This window comes from Orbicella faveolata, unplaced genomic scaffold, assembly GCF_042242905.1.
Source record: "Orbicella faveolata isolate gen_17 unplaced genomic scaffold, um_ofav_v1 contig_14, whole genome shotgun sequence".
In the NCBI taxonomy this organism is placed as follows: Eukaryota; Metazoa; Cnidaria; class Anthozoa; order Scleractinia; family Merulinidae; genus Orbicella; species Orbicella faveolata.
The window spans coordinates 4,764,976-4,784,997 of NW_028301541.1; the positions used below are offsets into that span (position 1 = coordinate 4,764,976).

Here is a 20,022-nt window from a genome sequence, read left to right on the forward strand (position 1 = left end):
TGTGGGAGTTATGTCGGTCTTCTTTTGGTATTTCTAGAATTATAATGTGGTTGTAAAAAGTTTATTTTTATTCACATGGACGTGCATATGGGGAAATTAAACAATACCAAGAAACATTTTTTCCTTCCCCTTTTGAACTTTCTGACCCACAGTCATCTCAAGATATTTCAGTCCTCCACCACAATTTATTACAAACCCAGAAAAAAAGAAACAGAGGCCTCTGCAAAAAAGTAAAAAACTTGAGGATTACAAAAACAGCGCAGGAGCTAATAAGCTTAAAGGAGCTACTTTACGTTTTGCGCATCTTGAAAAGTTCAGCCTAAACTTTTCAATTTCGTTGTATGTAATCCGTGTCAATCTTCTCCACCCTTAACTATCCTTGTTCCTTTATGGTTATTATTTTCTCGTATGTGTCTTTCTTTTTCTGTTTTTTTTAATTAAACTATTATTTTCAAGTTTCCTTCAATTTAAAGGGAACACCACAGTCATACAGAAAGAAGTGAAAGTAACAGGCCACTTTCGATATATTAAAATTCAGCTTGATAGCAAGACCTAGAAGACAAAAACAAAAGAGCCATTTAATTTCCTTTGTTCATGTCCTCTAGGCCTCACTACTAAGCTGAATTTTAATATTTTGAAAACACTCTATTGCAAAGACTGAAAGTAACCTTGCGTTGGCAGAGGCCCTTGAAGACTAAATCTCATTAACCGGTCATCAGGTGTTCTTTTTATCACCAGCAAAAAAGAATGCCTCAACGCAGGTTAAAATCTCATAGGTATTGGAAAGTCTTGGAATACAGCCAACACACTTTATATCACACCAGACTTTATTGCTCTTAAACAAAAAATGCTGTAAGTACAACACTTTACAGAGTCAACTCATTTGCCTACAAGTTACTTTTCTTTTCATGGTCAAGATATCTACAACCAAGTTCATAAAATGTCTATAGTAATTTAATAAACAAAAACATAAAACCTTGTGAGTAACATTGCTTTATTTAGAAATGAATATAGTATGTTCAGAAATGTTTGTCTTTCAAACTCTGTAAATATTTCTTCCATACATTTTTAAATATCATGGTTCCAACCTTTGCAGAGAGTAAACACTGTATGTTTTACTAATAGTCAAAACAACACACCATTACTAGGGTTTCATTAACGGCCAGGTACAGGGCAAAATGACCAGCTGCAAGATGATTTTGCCTGCCTGGTTTGACAATCTAGGGAAAGTGTTTCTTATAAAGAAGTTTAGTTCGAAAAATATTGCCCACCTGTGAAAATCAGTTGCCAAAATGCTGAAAATGTTAATGACACCCCTGCATTACTACAATGCATATCTAGTATGACAACCAGTATGAAAAATAGTTCCTTTCATTACAAGTTTGTTTCTTTTGGTATTTGAATATTTTACAACTGTTGCAGTTTTTTTTTTCCAAGAGCCCCTGCCTCATGCCAGACAATTTTTCTTTGCAAGTAACTTTGGTGACTTTTTAACACAACTGTTTGATATACCAGTTGACTTCCACAATGTCTTTCATGACCTAATCACCAGTGGCACATTAGGTTGATTTATTACCAGTCTGCTGCTCCAGGTGCGAGGTAATCCCTTCGTCCAATGTTGCCAGCTTGTTTGGTTTGCATTGCTTCCAACTTGGGACATTCAGTAATTCTATGCCCAAGGCCACCACAATAGGCACAGCCACGTTCCTCTCCAAGATCAAGGTAACCTTCATTTTCTGCTTGTAGTGCTGCCAGTACTGGAGGTATTTTCTGCTTCGCCTCGAGCAACAAGTGCTTCAGATCCAACAGAACTGATTCATCACAAGATTTGTTGATAAATGTTGTAGCAACTCCAGTCTTCCCACAACGACCAGTGCGACCAATCCTATGGACATAGTTCTCAATGTCTTCAGGCATGTCGTAGTTAATAACATGCTGAATATCGGGAAAGTCAAGTCCTTTGGAAGCAACATCAGTTGCCACCATCACATCTTTCTTGCCTTCTCTAAAGCTTCTCATTGCACTCTCCCGTTCTTCTTGATCTTTGTCACCATGTATAGCGACAGCTTCCACTCCCTTCAAAAGCAAGTACTCGTGAATATCATCAACATCTGCTTTTTTCTCAGCAAAAACCAGCACTGGGGGAGCTGTTTTCTGTAAGCATTCCAACAGATAAACAACTTTGGCTTCCTGTTTCACATATTCAACTTCTTGGATAACATCAAGACTTGCTGCTCCTGCTCTTCCTACATTGACAGTTACTGGCTTGACAAGAGCACTCTTGGCAAAGTTCTGAATCTTTTTGGGCATGGTTGCACTAAACAGGAGCGTCTGACGCTGTGACTTGAAGTAAGAAAAGATTGTTCTGACGTCTTCCTCAAAGCCCATGTCGATCATGCGATCAGCTTCATCAAGAACCAAATACCGGCATATGTCCAGATTGACCATCTTCTTCTCTAACAAGTCCATCAGTCGACCTGGCGTGGCAACCATCATGTGAACCCCTCTTTTGACGATCTCCAGTTGATCTTTCACTGAAGTTCCACCAATGCAAAGAGCAGATCGGAGAGAAGGAAAGCCATCCAGTTCCAAGGCCCTTGTAAATTCAGAAATCACCTCAAATGTTTGCCGTGCCAGTTCTCTAGATGGAACAACGATGAGCCCGTAAGGACCCTCTTGCTTCTGGAATGGTAGAACCTTCTCCTGCTCAAGGCTGAACATGATGATGGGAAGCGTGAACACCAGCGTCTTTCCTGAGCCTGTGAAGGCAATACCAATCATATCCCTCCCAGTAAGCACAGCTGGTATCCCTTGGATTTGTATAGGTGTTGGGTGAGTTATTCCTTTTCGCTTCAGTGTGTTCAGAACAGCCCGAGGAAACTTCATCTCCTTGAAAGTCTTGACTGGAGGTGGAATGTCCTCTCCCTCAACTAGAATATGCCATTTCTTCCTTATTTTATCAAACTTCTCTGGGGGATATGACTTAAAGTACCTTGGAGGGCGCCATCCAGTCTTGATGGAATCAGTGTAAACAATTCCTTTTGCAATTTCACCAACAGCCATCAAAACTTTTTTCTCGGCGATGCTATCCAAGATCTTTTCCTCCTCTTTAAGCTGTTTCTCATAGTCGGTCTCCTTCTCAGCTTCAGCAATCTTCTTTAATTCGCTGTGTTGATCCAACAAACTAACATTGGTTTTTAACCCAATGGGAACCTCCTCGTGTTTTTCTTTCTCCACTAACGACGTTTGTGACACACTCTGCACAGTTTCCACCGGTGGTGGCGCTTCTGTCTTTCTTTTTAAAGACTTTTCTCGTTTTTCAAGCTCAAGCCTTCTTCTTTCTTTCAACGGAACATAAAGTTCCACGTCCTCTTCATCAGACAATTCGAATTCTTCCAACCTCTCTTCATGTCGTCTCTTTCTCTGGCTTGCCATTTTCAAAATAAAGTTCACTTTCACAAAATTTTTCTACCCTGACGCATACGGCCCTTTCACCAAGAGATCCACGAGAGGTAGAAAGTGGGTGAAATTTTGTGGAGACTTTCGTAGATAGATTAAAAAGTCGATATATCACAGTCGTTTTCTACGTCGAGATGACGGTGTCTCGAGCCCGCAATTCTCATGAGGAACACTAAGGTCACGTGGGATGTGCGATGGTGTTGACGGGGCTGGGGAGGGGGGTGGGTAGTGGACGATTGGCTTTTGATAATTTTTTTCCTTCCTGATATTTTCAAGGGTCCCAAGAATAGACACTAGTTTTAAAGGGTAGTCAAATCCAAGTCAAAGAAAGGGTAGAAAAACTGGGAAAAAATTGCCACGCAACGAATGGTCTCATGCATATCTTTGGGGGATAAGAACGGAGCAATGCATATTTTATTTTTTTTCTATGTTTTATATATGTGAGGTTAAAATTTGGTATATGAATTCATTGAACATTTCTGCGTGAAACTCTGCAGGTATACCATAGAATTTCTTTTTTTGTGTGTAAAGTAAATGCGAGAGAGAGAGAGAGGTCGGAGCCCTGCAGCATGCAGTCAATAATGCATGAAGCGGAAATTGATAGAAAAGGATTTTATTTCCTGTGTTTTCTGGGCCTCACTGGTCTAGCAACCGAAGCCTCCTTCAGCAACCGGATTGTACAAACACACGTGGGGGTACATTGATTATTCAGGGAATTACGGTACTTTATTTGCCACTCTACATTATTTATCTTTCTTTGCCGGAGGCATTTGCGTTATTTTTTAGACGTGAAAAAACCTTTCTTCTGATTGGCTTTTTTAACGATGATTTTGTAATTCAGCCAATCAGAAGTGAGATAATGTAAAAGCTTCGATGGCAAGGCGCTTCGCTTGAGACCTGGAAGTTGCAAGATTTCCTTCCACAATACTCATCTGTGTTCAAAATTGCCGCTTTGCAGCAAAACCTTTTACGGTGACTTGTAACTATCATGTGTTAGCAACAGTATTTGCTCTACTGATTTATCATCAAGATTTTCATGTCACAGAAGTACTTCAAAGAACATCTTCCTTCACTCGACACTTGTGTTTGTTTTGCTTAGCGCATAATTTACATTCTCTTGGATAGCAAAACTTGTACTTCTCCGCCTTGGATTATTAACAGGCCTTAGAAATGGACTAAAACCTCCGAACGGAAGTAATCTATCCTAGTTCAAGCTGTGAGAATTGGAATTCTAAACCTTTCTGCCATGTTGTAACGAGGTTACGATGCGGCGATGGGGTGGACTAAAGAGTTGTTTCTCGGTAGAGTGCGAGGGCAATGGTGACATGGCTGTTTTAGATCTGCGGCATTGCAATCTATCTTCCGTGCCAACAGATGTCTTCAGGGCTGAGCCAAACTTGGAAGAAATTTACCTGGATGCTAATCAGATTAGAGAATTACCAAGGGTACTTTGAAGAGTTTATTTATTTTTACTTCGACTCGGTCGTTTTAATTTAGTGTTCGTAATTTTGACATTGCTACGTTGGTATTTAAAAAGCGTTAACTTTTCCTTTGTTTTTTTCTGCCGCAGGCGTTGTTCGGGCTGCACAGTTTACACATCCTTGGCTTGAGTGATAATGAATTAACTGTGTTACCATCAGCTGTTTCAAACTTAACGAATTTACGAGAAGTTGACATCAGCAAGAACGGTGAGAAGTTATTTACTGCACTACCGCGTACGTTCGAATCGAACGTTATCTGAAAATTCTCTTGGTCTGTCGCTTATATCGTTCAGATCGATTAATCGTCATCTGTTTTTTGAAGGTATAATTGATTTGCCAGAAAGTGTGAAAAATTGCAAATGTCTGGAGCAGTTTGATGCGAGCGTGAATCCAATCGGAAAGTGAGTAATCGCAAGGAACATTTTTGTATACACTCTTTTATTGTCTTAATGTTTACTCTCTGTCTGTCTTTTGTTTTCGTTTTAATATTCTTATCAGAAGTCAACGTCTTTTTGCAAACTTTGTTATCAGCTGTTTGCTGTTCGTATCGGATTTCTTAGACTTGATATAAGAAGTTTTCCAGCGCATGATACATCTGTTGAACTAAAATATATTGCGCCAGAAAAAAATTAATTTTGGAAATTATCCAATTAAGATATTTCTTAAAAGTTGATGTTTTAATACGTGTTTCATGTCAAGTATATTTAATTTGTTTAATTTTCTTTGTTCTGTTAATTTATCTTGATCAAGAATGGTGTGTGGTTTTTAAGCTGTTCTACAAGAAAAGTATTAGGAAAAAAATTATAAATGAGCTTTTAAGGTAGAATTCACACCACAGAAAGCCTTGTAAACTTGCCAAAGTCATGTATTATGTCAAAAAAACCCACCCACACAACAGGAATTTGACAACTTAAGAGAAATTTAACTAATTTTGTCACATGCAGGTGAGTGTTTTCTGTTTTCTGATTATGTAAGAGTCTTATGACAGTATATTAATGCAAAGCATTCATCCTTTAAGACCTTCTTAATATCATTTGAGGATTAAATTTGTTTGATAATCCTGTTAAACAGGATTTTTGTGAAGATCCTGAAGGGTCGTCAAAAGGATCTTCAAAATTCTCAATCTCAATAAAGGTTCTCAAGGATTTTCGAGGGTCTTAAAGTAACTTGCCAAGATCTTTGAGGGCCTTGCAAAGACCTTTAAAAGAGCTTTGGCAAGATAATTTCTGAGATCTTTATAGATTGTCATCAAATTCAGGATCTTTAGAGGTTAAGGATCTTTGAAGAAATCCCTATATGTTTAAGGATCTTTGGCAATGCCTTAAAGATTCCTGATGTGACATGGATCTTTTAATTATCACATGTAAAGAGCTTAACAATATAATTAATTATCCTAGCAAAAATCCTTTGAAAGACCTCAGCAAGATCCCTTAAGATCCTGCTATGTTTTTCACCAGAGATGGCTCTTTGCATTATTCGTGATATAGATTTCATGAACGCAATAAAACACAGTTGTCCATGTTTTATAATTAATTTAATTTCTTTTATAAATTATGTTCTTTTTAGCCAACCAAACTGTGTCACAATTTGTGACTCAAAGAAATGATCAGAGCACAACAGAAATGTGCAGTTCTTAAAAAAAAATCATGGAAGATCATTGGAAATTTTGAGGTGGTGGGGAGAGGGGGTGGATCTCAAAATATCAAAAGGTTTAAAGGAAAGTATGGAGCTAACTGGAATTTCTGGGGGGTAGGAGGGGGTTCAAACAAAAAAAAAACCTTTCCTGGAAAGGGTATGAATTTTTTCTTGAACTTAACTATTTTTATGAGTGTTCCTTCTTTTCCCTTCCTAAATTCTAACTTGATTGTTCTGTTCCCTCATATTGAAATTATTAAGTTCTAGAAAATTGTTACTTCATTTTCCCAGAATTCCGGATGGCTTTACCCAGCTATTAAATTTGACACATGTCTATTTGAATGATGCGTTTTTAGATCGTCTGCCATCTAATTTTGGAAGGTAAGTTAAGTTTTGTGTTAATTTAGACCTGTGTTTTGATTATCCTGACTTTTTCTTCTTTTATGCCAAGTGTAGCTTTGTTTCTTGTAGGCATGTCACGGCTACGGTTACCATTTCTGTTCTTGTTTGTAGGTTATCAAAGCTCAAGGTTCTTGAACTGAGAGAGAACCACTTACGGTCCTTGCCAGAGTGAGTGCTGTTATATTTTTTTGTTAAAGGACAAACTATTAATTTTTTGAGGGGAGTTGGGCAATTTTCCCCCAAAATTTCTGCACAGCAGAAACTGCTGGAAAAAAAAAAAAAAACAGGTAAGGGGGCCCGTGGGAGAAAAAAATTGAGCAAGTGCTTTCTACCATCTAGGACCTATTCTTGATGTTAAAAAATTCTTGCACAAGCTATTGCCCACCAAGTTTATTTTTATATGGTGATGTTTATTTTCCTTTGCCTTGTTTTTAAAAGGTCTATGTCATATTTTACACAACTAGAAAGACTTGATATTGGAAACAATGAATTTATTGAACTGGTAGGTATTTGGTAAAAAATTAAACATCAGGTGTATATAATTTTATCTGTCTCTTATATGTTTTTTTTAGTATCATATAGTTTCATGAAGCACATAACATACATGATTTTGCATTCCAAAAAAGGTTAATGAGTACTTCCCTAACTCATGAACTGCCATTTTCAGATAATTTTTCAGTATAGGTATGATGTCCTCTTTAAGTACCGAGTAATAAGTGAGAACTTCTAGATTTAAAGATGGTGGTTTTTTTCGTAGCCAACAGTTGTTGGATGCTTGGTCAATCTTAAAGAACTCTGGATGGATAGTAATGGTGTAAGAGAGCTTCCCCCAGTAAGTATTGAAAACTGTACTTTCTGTACCTAAGGTGAATGAATAACTAGTGAGTTATCTACAAGTAGCTAGTTGCTACTAGAGCATAATGCTTTCTAGAAACATGGGATGGCCTGGTATCTCATTGAGGGATGTGTGTTTATTTCTCAAGCTAGCTGGGTAAGTAGCGGACAGGGATAGTGGTCATATGTTTTATTTACGGGTTGAAAATCATGCCACATTTAAAATTTTCGCAAGTGCATTATTCTGTTGTTCAGAGTATGTTCCCAAAATGAGCTAAAAAAAACCCCAGAAATTGCTGATAGTTAGATGGCTCTTGGCCAGCTTTTTGTCACAAATCACTCATCCCCTATAGAATCTACACTGGTGCCTTTTAGGGGTGCAGAATGAACTAGAACCACACCCAAAATTCTGGTACCTGTGGGGGTTTGGGGGGGGGGGGGGGTGTCTGTGAATTTCTTACAGGCTTACCTATCAGAGGGGTTCCTGTGGGGTTAATTGGTTTTATTATTTCAGTGAAGTGGGTGATTAACTCTAATGCTATGGATATTTTTTCTTTAGGAAATAGGACTCCTTCGACAGCTTTTGTTTCTTGATGTTTCCAAAAACCAGCTGGAGCGTCTTCCACCAGAAATAGAATGTCTTCAGTCCCTCACTGATCTTTATTTGTCCAACAATCTGTTACTTGAGTTACTTGAAAACATTGGTAAGTATCATTTTCTGAATGTTACTTGATTGACTCTCCTAGTCAATGAACCCTGGGGAGTAGTTGTGGTTTAATTCAAATTCTCTGACAAGCACCCTTGACCTTTTCATAAGGGAGTCCCCCAAGCCAATGAACCATTTATTAGTCTAAGAATGGGAGTGTTTTTTTTCAAACACAGCTAAACATTAAAAGAGTCTAGATTTTTCCCTTATTTGCCTGAATCTTGCTAGTTACATTGTGTTATTTTTGTAGACCATTTTGGTTCCTAACTAAAATATTGTTGAGTACATGTACAAATGCTGGTTGGGAATTATTCATATAAACTGTTCCCTATCTTAATTTGTTTTAATCCTTTTGCTAACATTGAAGAACTTCTTGTGTTGACTAGGTTCCCTTGGAAATTTACAGACACTTAAACTTGACGAGAATCACCTTGTAGAACTTCCAGCCAGTATAGGAAGGTTATTCATGTATTTTTATCACTTCTTCAACTTCATTTGCTCCTTCTTTATTTCTTCTCACCGCTGGTTAGTTTGACAAGAGCATATTCACTTACACTGTAAAGTGAAGGGGGCTTCTGGGAAAAAAACGTTCCTTTTTATTCATATTGTTGGCTTCTTGGTTAATCTGATATCTGAGTTTTTATGGTTCTTGTTACTTATTTCTGTCAGCACTTTCACTTTTTTTGTGTATTGTGTGTATCAAGAAAATATCTATACACAACCCAAGGGGAGTTACTGGAAATTCCAAGCAGGGTTAGGGGGGGGGGGGGGGGAGGGAGGTGGGGTCAAAACCCAAATCTTTATTGGCCACTGTGAATCAAAACTGGAATTTCCAGAGGGGTTTTGGGGGTGGTTTTTTGGGGGGGAGGGGAGTGGGGGTGGGTTCAAACCAAACAATCTCTATGGGAGGGGTGTTTCTGGAACAACACATTGTTTCACTGCTATTCATCAGACTATTGTGAATTTATGTTTTATTTTAAATACTTATTTTAGATTGTCCAATCTTGAAGAACTTGTGGTAAATCACAATGAATTGGAGGTAAATCTTTGATTTGTTTTATTTACTTCAAGGTATATAAAAATGAAAAAAATGTTATTATGAGCATATTGATGCTTTGATATTAGTAAATAAATTTGAACCCTGGACTTAAATGTTTTTTTTCATGTATTTTCTGTCTTCTTTACAACAATGTGTTGCAGAGTTTACCATCTTCTATTGGATACTTGAGGAAACTACGTATCTTATATGCTGATGAAAACTTTTTGGAGGCAATCCCATTAGAGGTATTTTTGTCATTTTTGGAGTAACATGTAATAAATTAGTATCCATCTAAGGGTTGGCAGCAAGACCAGTAATCTAATGTCCTGTCATTTTTATGTCAAGTAGATCATGGAGAAGTGGATTGTATGAATGATTTCAATACTTGCAAAGCGCTTCTATCCAATAAAATTACACAAATCAGATATTCACAACTTTGTTTTGTTTGCCAGTTAGGTAGCTGTATATCAATGACTATACTATCATTACGCGACAACAGGATTGTGCGAATCCCTGATGATATTGGTCGCATGCCAAACCTTCAAGTTATGAACCTTGCATGCAACAGGTGAGATGACTAAGCCTTCATGATCAACTTCATGTTTCTCCTAACTTTCTTACTACATTTTCTATATTTTCATTTGGGAGAAATTTGTTGTAATCTAAGACACTTTCAGCATCTGCTCCACCAGCTTTAACATTCCACTGTGATGATTAGTGATTCCACAAGTACTCATTTGATCTTAACTTGTTCTTTACTCTTAATCAACAGATTAGAATGTTTGCCATATACTTTCAGAAAGCTGACCAGTTTAAAAGCTCTATGGCTTTCAGAAAACCAGGTAGCAGAGGGTGTCTCTAAAATCACCTTTTCTCAATTCATAAATCAATGGTAACTTAATAAACGTAATTGTTGTTCAGTAGATAAATCTTTTGGCTTTCTGTTTCAGTCCAAGCCAATGGTTCCTCTACAGTCTGATTTTGATCATGGAACTCAGTCACATGTGCTGACATGCTTTATGTTTCCACAACAGCCTCCTGCTGACGAAGGTATGGTATGAGCAATATTGGTGTCAGTCTGCCCATCCATCTGTCCACCCTTTTCTCCTCTCTCCCTTTCCTTCCTTCCATCCTGTACATGTCCATGCATCCTTCTCTTGTCCCTCCCTCCCTCCCTCCCTCCGTCCTTTTTTGCCTGTGTTCCTCTTATTTTACAGTGATAGATGGGTTCTACAATTGTTGTAGTATTAAACTTTCAAGGTTCAGACCTTCACTTCACTTTTGTTCCTACAATTTCTCTTTCATCAGTTCCTTCAGAACAATACAGTGAGGATTCGGCAGGCAGCATTCCAGCCTCTCTACTTGAAGAACAAATCAGGCAAAGATCTTCCATTGTGTTCAACATTGATGAAGATGACTATTTGGTAAGTGAGTTTCACAAATAAAGGTCATTTTTTTTACAGAGTAAACCCTGAAGGGGTACTCCCAGATATAAGCCATATGGGTATGGTCAGGCACTTTAGTCTGGGATGGGGTAGAGAAATCAGACAGGTTTGGTCTAGAATAGGGTGTAATGTATTGGAAAAGTGGCCACTGTACAGAACAGAGTTCTTTACCCGGGGTTCTGTGATAGAAATAATTGAAATGCAGAAGTGACTTTGTAAGATATTGGCTTAGTTAGCACATATTGGACTAGGTTCTGCATGGAAAATAGCTAGTCTGGGATAAGATAGGGGTTTTTGGTGCCTGGTCTAGAATAGCGTTGCAAAATCAAGGCAACAGTGGTCTAATATAGGGTAAGGGTTTCAGTTTCCCAGTGACACACTCCTACCCAAAGCTTTGGAGTGTTCCCCCCCTCCCTGGGGAGTAAACATCGTTTTCTATGTTTATATGTTCTTGCAGTCACGGTTAGCCCGGTATCAATCACCTTATCCCAAAGATGTGAAGGATCGTGCAGTGCAATATCTTGCAAGCAGACGGCAGCAACAACAACAGGAGACAGAGGTAACCCAACCTGTATTACCCTCACAGCACCAGTGTCATCAGCAAGAACGGCACCAGTATAGATACCAGTATCAGCACAGAAAACCTCACTCGGTGAGAACTGCACGCACTTTACTAACCTAACCTCAAAATGTTGATTTTCGTCACTAACTGCCCTTAATTTTTATAATATCAGTTCTGAGAATGTAGTGGTAAATCACGGCAACATCTCTTAGCTGATGAATTTTTTTATTCTCAGTACCTGTCTACTAGACACTATATTGGTTACTGCAAGCAGAAACAAGTTGTTCATTGCTTTTGGGATATAAGGGCTAAAAACTAGTGTACTAATGAATGCACCCTATCCAGAATCACTTATGCCAAATAGGCGTTCTTGTGTTCCAGGATTTTCTTACCAGAAATTACACTGTTTTGCCCTAAGTGTGTGATACCTGTACATTATAACTGTTAAATATAAAATTTCCTTAAAAATTACAGAAATACATTACCCTTTGGATTGCTTCTCTGCAACCTGCAATTTGTACTGGAGATTTTGCCAGGCCAAAGAACACCGCATTCATGTCTTTACAAAAACTATTCTTTAAACTATAATAAGGATGCTCACACTCACCATGGGAGATGTAATTAAGGATCTAGAACTGTTAAAATTTACTATAGATGAAGCTGAAATAAAAGAATTGGGACTTTCCTATCCCAGATTCCCAGATTTACCTCTTTTCCTTTTTTCCACCAAGCTGGGAGCAAGGAACAGACAACAGTCAGTAAATTATGTACCGCCCTGAACTGATATTCAGTTTCCCAGCCATCGGATAACCCCCAATAAATTAGACAGTGTTGGTGGCTCCTCTACATGGGTCTACACAACACCGACCACCACATAGCTTGCTATCAATATTGTACTTTTTCAAGTCAAATATCAGATTTTTCCTGAACAGGAGAAAAACAAGACGTGCAAGGTAAGGTGTCTTTTTACACAGGGTATAACTTCTCTTACAGTCTACAGATTCGAACAGTACACAACAGCAGCAACAAGCCGGTCAACAGCAACCCGTGACAGTGGTGGTACAGTCAGTAGATCGTAGCCAGCAGCCGCAGTTATTAAGGCCTCAAGAGGTGCGTACAGTTGAGGTGCCCTGGTATGAAGATCAGGTTGGTTCCTGTGCTTTCTCAGTTCCAGTAGCCTGCTTGGCTGGCATAGAACGAGGAAGAGAAGGGGAGTTTGGGCACCAGTACAAAGCTGAGGAGAGTGTACAAAACGTTGTCTCTTCAGGTTTTGCTCTTGCGTCTGAATTATCCTTTTCTCTTCTCTTTCTATGTCTGCCATGCAGGTTCTAGTTCAAGAGAAAAAAGTACATTACCAACAGATTGTTCTTACTTCGAAGGGACCACAGCATCATACACACCTAACTTCTAGTTTCCCAACTGAGGCTGAACGTTCCTTATTTTTAGTTTATTTGAGCCCGAAAAATGTTCCTTGGATTGGCTTATTTTGATTTAAAATTTGAAAAAATAGCGGTGCTATAGTAAATCATTATAAAGCGCGTTCAAATATATTTGTAAATGTCTTGATAACGTCACGGTCAAGTGAAATTACTTGACACCCTTTCTGTATGTGATATATTTCTTTATTTTGCCTTTTTTTCAAGAATGTGACAAGTTAAACTTTTGCTCACATGTTAACCTTGGGTAACGCCCTTAGCATTTTGTAATATTATTAACTTCTTTCAGTTTCTTGTCCAAAGAAGGTTTTATAACCAAAAGGAACTGAAATTTACTTTTAGTTGTTTTGGATCAGTTTATTAGCATACCAACATTGATATACGGTGATGAAATTGTGCTGTCAGTTCAAGCTTAGAATTGTTTACTTGCGAATTTACATTTCAAAATGACCTTTTCGTTTGAATAACTAGCGAGATACCCTTCTAATCTCGAACATGAGTAGCCCCTCTTTTCCCATTTCCTTGGAGCTAAAAGCGCTAATAAGAGCAAGGAACAAAAAAAAGACTTCTCTCAGTCAGTGTCGATTGTAATCTTCTGAGACTTGCTTTCTTTTTCCAGATTCAAAGCCCTCCGACTCAAACCTCAGAGCAAAGACAAGGTCAGCCAGTGGCAGTTGTCAATAACTCACTGAGCAGCAATCAAAGATTGATATCGACTGGTATCGCCCAGCGAGGCAATACGGTGAGTGGCCCTGGTAATCAAAACATGGAACCACAGCACGTGAGAGGAAGACAGGCGGTTGTGAGGAGTATACCGGGAGAACGTCTTATCGGGGTAACTAAATCAATGTGTTAACTTGTAATTAAAACAATGTCCAATAAAAGAGAGTTGGAAAATGGTGATAATTATAACGAATTGAAGAAATGACACTATTTAAACTTCAAAGATTTTGCTAACGTTCAGAATTGAAGCCGTCTGACAACGTAAAAAATCCGAACAAATATTGCACCCGAAAATTAAATTGCGGGCCGAAGATTTTTCCTTGAGTTGTTATGAACGTCCAATATCATGTCAGTCAAAACAATTGAAAGCACAAAGTTGCGCATCAATGTATGCCAGTCATACGTGATGAAGGAAGCATTATTGAATGCTTCTAACCTCGAAGGTTCTATTGTTTTATCTAAAGTATTTTTTGCCCAAACATGTCTCAGACATACACACAAGTGCTTTTTCTGTTACTCTTTCATCATCAAGAATTGACTCGACGGGGGGTTGTGTCCTGGTGTACCGGTACACAGAGGGAATAACCATTGTACTCCTTTCTTTAGGAGCCTTTGTGTAGCTGTTGTATATTGTTGGGTCGTTTGTATCGGTTCTTGAGTACCGGTACACGAGGCCAGAACCCTCAGGGGTGAGCCCAGAGGAACGACTTTCGTCACACAATTAGTCTGATTCATCTATTGTAAGGCTCTCACTACCATATGGCATCCATATTAACGGGGCTTGGAGTTTGCTTTGGGACAGTTTCCATATTGAGGCACTTTTTCCTGATCACTTTGGTAAAGCTGTTCTTTGTTGTTTCAGGGACAAGCTGCTATTCAAGAGGAACCAGTCAATCGCACCCCACCTGTGTATCAACCACCCCCACCCTACACCCCAAGGGAAAACCGAGTCTCTCCTCCCCTACCCCCTGAGGGTGACCGCAGGCCATCAGTGGAAACACAGCATTCATTCCGGGAAGAAGTTCCCAGCTCTCTGTCTTCATTTCACGGACGTCCAGGTGCACGACTGTGGAGTAGTTCCACAGGGACACCAGACGCGGGACAATTAGGTGAAATGCACTCATTTAACGAGCAAGAACCTAGTTTTCTTCAAGGCCCTTTAAGGCCACCATCGTATTACGAAGCTACAAATCAGTCCGACAGAGTACCTCTTGGAGGTGTTGTCCACCACGTCATGAATACCTCACAAGGTGTCAACAGTGCAGTTATTACGAATGGAACTAATATAAATGAAAGATCGCCCCCTCCTCAGTACTCGGTCCAGCCGGAAGTAATTACGGAACTTCCGGTTCGGCAGGTGTTACCGGAACCGGAAGTTCCCTCAAGCGTTGGCAGGCAGCCAATTGCTCAAGTTAGACCGGGAATGAATGGTTCGCAGAGATTTGACATTTCGCAGGAAGACGCGCAGAGATTCGAGAACAGAGTTCGACAGCTTCAGCGCGAAAGAGCGATGGAGCGTGGAGAAGTTAGCGTTGACGGAACACGAGCGAACGTCGGAGACAATCGGAGACCTCACGAAGTTGCCCCGACGATACCTCGAGTTCTCAACAGGAGTAATTCGTCTGAGTCTCGCAATTCTGAACAATCTCTGCATTCATCACAAGACGACGATGAACCTGTCGATAATGACCCAACAATAGAACTGGTGAGGAAGTTTATTCTGCGGAGGGGAGGGAGGGGAGAGTGGGATTAACTATTCTGATAGGTTGAAAAAAATCGGTTTTCTCCGATTGACACGAGTTTGTAGCACGTGATGTACATGGTTCACACAGGCCTTGATAAGTCCATTAATAAATTTCCATATTCTTGAGAAGTTGTTGAAAATGAAAATTTGGGGTTTTTTTCCCACAAAAATCATTGAATTTTTAGTAGTAGTAGTGGTGGTGGTGGTGGTGGTGGTACTTTTAAATTTTGTTTGTGGTTTTGTGGAAAACGTATTGTTGAATATTATTGCTGTCAATTATCCCTGAAGTCCTTGAATAGTGTTTGGAAAAAAGGCCTTAGGTCTGTATGAGCCATTATTTATTAACCAATCAGAAATCTCCGCTTAAGCATTGTAGTTCGAAGCAAACGTAACTTCGTACTTTTGAAAGTTGCGAATATGCTCGATAGTAACGGCGGTTAAGAAACTGCGGAGAGCAGAGGGCTTCCTTTAGCACAGTAAGGTTGGCATGGTAGGATGTATGGAGATACAGAATAGTTGAAGACTATTGTATAGGAAAATTGGAGAAAATGCTTTTTGGTCTGTTTCTTGCATGTAACTGAGTCATAATTCGTCGTTTGTGTTATTTTAGAAGAGAAAAAGTAAATTGCATTTTGTTTATTGTTTTTACAGCTTCAAGTAGAAGTTTACAAGAATCCTAATCTTGGCTTCAGTATAGCTGGTGGAATTGACTCCGGTTCAAATCCCTTTCACCCTAACGACAACAAGGTTTGTGAAAAATGGCGGCCATAGTCTTCAACATTTACCGAAGAAAGTAGTTTTGAACTCAAAGAGTGAACAACGCGCGTGCGGCAAATTTTCCTGCCTTTTCATACCATCGCTTCGTTTAGATCAAACTGTGACATCTAAATAAAACAATTATATTATTCGCCCTTGTTGAACACGAGGTGATTATAACAATCTTGGCGTCACGCGCTTCGTTTGTTATTTATCACATTGTATTCACCGGTTCATGGAATAATTTTTTTCGTAGTATCCTGAAATTAAGAAGCATGCAAGTCACGCAGATTGAAGAAATGATCCCTTAAGGGGGATGATAACATTGATAGTGAAACAAATTCTACTAGCTCGTTTTACAAGAAATGTAAGGAGACACGTAAGGAGAATTATATGTTTTTATTTGATTACTTTCGTTTCATAGAGCATATATGTCACGAAGGTTCAACCTGATGGGCCAGCATCGTACGGGCTCATTCCTGGAGACAGAATTCTAGAGGTGAGGAAGCACTTCATTAGACATTCCAAAGCCTTAACGTGTCAGTTAAATCATCCTGTCCATAGTTTAGAGCGGTTTTCATTTGAGTGTCGAAAAGTAATTGGTTTTGCATTACTACGCTACACGAGTGGCTTAAAAAACTTGCGCAACTTTTTCATCCAATCAGAAGTAAAACCAACACCAATCGTGACTCGTTCACACACGTTTTCCCGCGCTTTGTTTCAGCTACGTGCAATTACTTCAAGTTTTGATTGGTTCACTGTATTGTCTGTGTCCTTTGTGATTGGCTAAAGTGATTATTTTGGTTTTGGTTTTACGACACTCAATTGAAAACCGCTCTATCAAGAATTCTCTTTAGCTAAAAGAGCATGAAAGGTTATTACCAAGGTTATCCCTCTCAAGCTATTTTTAGAGATGGTGCTCAGTCCTCCCTCGGATGTTACCTCGCGCGTAACATGGATGCTTTCGCGAAGGATGAAAAATGTGCGCTAAGTCTCTTGGGCCGTCTACGTGAGTGAAATAAATGGTGCAGGGTTGGCTATTGTTCGAAACGGGAATGATCGAAAATTAAATTGACCTGGTTACCTTGGAAATAAGGCCTATGTTGGAGATTAACTCTGTTACCCTTCTTCCTTCTTGCTACAGCCTCATCAGATTAGTCCTTCATTGTTCAGCTCAATCTCTCTCTAACTTAGCCATCCCCCCCCCCCCCCTCTCCCTGGGAGGAGATTCCCATATGAAAAGCTGGTCAAAATTTTGAAAAGAACCCCTAAGAGGAACCAAGATCCTGTTTTGTGGGCGTGGCTTGAAAACTTGTTCACCCCGAACAGGTACCAATAGACCATTTTACAGTTGCCTGCTCAGTGACCTGGCCTTTGGAGGGCAGCGAGACTGAAGTTGACCTTGCTTTGATACAGACCTCACTGCTTTCGTCATGTAAATGCACCTAATTAGCATCAGAACAACTTGTTTTACACAACAAAAGCAGTGAGGTCTGTATCAAAACAAGGTCAACTCCAACCTCGCTGCCATCCAAAGGCCAGGTCACCGAGCAGACAACTGTAAAATGGTCTATTCTAAAACATCACAAGACCTGACAATGACTTTTTTCGGCTCAATACCCTAAAAGGTACCACAGAACCTCCCGCTGTATGGAGGCTGAATACCCCAGGAATACCCAACCCGCTTTTTCAAACCCTGAAAGCTACGACGAGTCCCCCCGTCCTTCTTATATAAGAGTCTCCCCCGGGCGTTTTCTTTGTTGTTAATCTATTTGTTGTTTTCCTTCCTAAAGAAAAACGAAATGACATCTACCTAGAAAAGTCGAGCAGTTGATATGTTATCATGTGTTTGTTGTTTTGCAGGTCAATGGAATCAACCTGAGACGCGTGACTCACGAGAAAGCTGTACTCTTTCTAAAACACAACCAAGTTGTGAATCTGCTTATTGCGAGAAAGAAAGAGCAACCTTCTTGAGAAACGCAGTCGAACGAAATGTCAAAAAACCTATGGTTGTAGTAGGATCTTTCAAACAAGACGAAGTACGGCACAGCAAACTGCGATGCAAGGCAACGCTGCAATAATCGATTGAGTCTTTTGGAACACTGAGTAGTTCCGTAAAGCTCAAAAAGAGCAAAGATTTGTCACGCTTCAAGAGCTAAGTTGGCATTGCCTCGCGCTCACTTCGCATCGTCACGCAACGCTTCTGCGTAACGCAACAAGAAGACTTAGGAACGTTATCATTAACTTGAAACTGCAAATGCACTAAGGATCCGTTTTCTTGGAAATAAAAGATTAGAAAGCGAAAATCGTACTGAGCTGCAGATTTCAGTTTTAATTAATCGACGCACTTTTGGAAAACAGTTCCTTTGGTTCCGAGCGTTAAAATTTTAATGAGATGTATGGAGGCTCAACAATGCTATGACAAAATGGGCCCATTTAGGGTTCATAAATGATAACAGCTGTGGGTTCCTTAGCGTATGTCTATCCGTCCCTTCAGATCCAGATCTGTTACCAGATCTTTGCTTTACTAACTAGGAGCAGAGACAGCACGTAACATAGCGTGTTTCCCAGCCTCGTTTCAGTACAACGAGAAATCAGCTGTTAGCAGGGCATACCGTGCTCTCCTTTGCAGCCGTTTTTAAAGATGTCACGCAACGATCCCCCAAAGAGAGGGTTGCGTGACATCCAAAAAACGGCTGTGAAGGAGTTTAATTAGGCATATCTTGGTCTCTGGTAGCTTAGTTCTCAGAGGAAAGCGACTTCTGTGGAGAAAACGGCTGAAATTTTGGCTAGCTTTTTACGGTTTCTCGTGCTTAACAATGGTGATATCTCCTGGTAATTCACTACCCTGGAGCCGACAAATAAAATACAGAAACGAAGGACTTGTGTTTTTGCTTTGTGTTGAGTACATGAACCGGCCATAACTTTATAGAAATAAATACCCTTACTGACTGTGTGAAATATGCCGTGTCAAGTCAAATACGTCAGAAGACAGCGTTGATAATTGAGAATTCCCCCCCCCCCCGCCCCACATCCCCTTTCTTATAATATTACGCAAATGTGAAATGAAATAATCTACAATATCCCTGTGGGGAAAGTTATCTATGAAACCTTATAGCGAGGCCCTGTTAGGGGGGTACCCATGCCCCCTGTCTGAAATTCGCCACCAGCAATGTCGGCCGACACAGTGCTCTGAAGTCTCACGCATTGAACATGAGCCTCACGCATCGAATTCAATCTTGCGCTCTCACGCTGAAGCTATTATTTCTCACGCATTGAGGGTTCCTTGCTGTTTTAGTCAAGTACATATGTAATTAAGTATCTCTTTAGATATAATTTACTCCTTGTACGTTTTGCACTTGCTTCGAACACTTTTCAGCAGTAGGAATTCCTATGCAGAGCCAGGATTTCTCCGGTCAGTGGGTTTAATGATTACTTTATAGTTACTTTTAAAGCCTCACATTTCGACTCAGAATGAAGGAAAAGACTTCTTAGCTACCTCAATTTTTCAAAATTTTGTAAGGGGCTGGGGGCATGCTGGGGGGCATATCGGGGGCATGGTTTCTAAGGGCTTGGGCACGCTTTCGAGCGCTGAAGTTGCTAACTTCCTGGGGGATGTGGAGGCATGCTCCCCCCGGTAAATTTTGAAATTTAGACGCTTGGAATTGCTATTTTCAGCCATTCTCCAGTCAGTATTTGGACCTAAAGTACAATCGGACCTATGACTATTTTTACCATGTTTATGTTTAACAACCGTTCTTTAACTCAAAATCTCAACGGCCTCAATCAGATAATCTCTC

At 39.7% G+C, this 20,022-nt stretch overlaps 2 protein-coding genes across 6 annotated transcripts; one reads left to right on the forward strand and one right to left on the reverse strand.

Moving 5' to 3' along the window:
* Nucleotides 1-809: 809 nt before the first annotated feature.
* On the reverse strand, nt 810-3,627 carry LOC110063096 (putative ATP-dependent RNA helicase DDX41). Its single transcript, XM_020770044.2, has one exon. It carries the CDS (start codon nt 3,433-3,435, stop codon nt 1,573-1,575), a length of 1,863 nt encoding a protein of 620 aa, XP_020625703.2. The 5' UTR covers nt 3,436-3,627; the 3' UTR covers nt 810-1,572.
* A 685-nt stretch (nt 3,628-4,312) lies between these two features.
* LOC110063100 (uncharacterized) lies at nt 4,313-19,101 on the forward strand. Of its 5 annotated transcripts, none has more exons than XM_020770049.2 (22): nt 4,314-4,904; nt 5,030-5,147; nt 5,263-5,341; nt 6,867-6,956; nt 7,089-7,145; nt 7,416-7,479; nt 7,735-7,809; nt 8,371-8,515; nt 8,904-8,976; nt 9,511-9,556; nt 9,718-9,801; nt 10,009-10,124; nt 10,329-10,398; nt 10,507-10,606; nt 10,865-10,980; nt 11,459-11,653; nt 12,557-12,709; nt 13,619-13,834; nt 14,585-15,427; nt 16,118-16,213; nt 16,647-16,721; nt 18,086-19,101. In XM_020770049.2, the coding sequence occupies exons 1-22, from the start codon at nt 4,725-4,727 to the stop codon at nt 18,194-18,196; spliced, it is 3,102 nt and encodes a 1,033-aa protein (XP_020625708.2). In that variant the 5' UTR covers nt 4,314-4,724; the 3' UTR covers nt 18,197-19,101. The 5 variants fall into 5 exon arrangements, with proteins under 5 accessions (XP_089142408.1, XP_020625708.2, XP_089142410.1 ...); XM_089286284.1 differs by having other exon boundaries at nt 11,459-11,560; XM_089286285.1 differs by having other exon boundaries at nt 11,459-11,560; nt 12,557-12,673.
* The last annotated feature ends 921 nt before the right edge of the window (nt 19,102-20,022 follow it).

Coding starts and splice junctions, on each gene's coding strand:
- LOC110063096 (XM_020770044.2), bottom strand. CDS start 3,435: ATGGCAAGCCAGAGAAAGAGACGACATGAAGAGAGGTTGGAAGAATTC.
- LOC110063100 (XM_089286282.1), top strand. CDS start 4,725: ATGCGGCGATGGGGTGGACTAAAGAGTTGTTTCTCGGTAGAGTGCGAG. Junction 10,125..10,328: donor ATGAACCTTGCATGCAACAG/GTGAGATGACTA, acceptor CTTAATCAACAG/ATTAGAATGTTTGCCATATA. Junction 12,710..13,618: donor TGCCCTGGTATGAAGATCAG/GTTGGTTCCTGT, acceptor TTCTTTTTCCAG/ATTCAAAGCCCTCCGACTCA.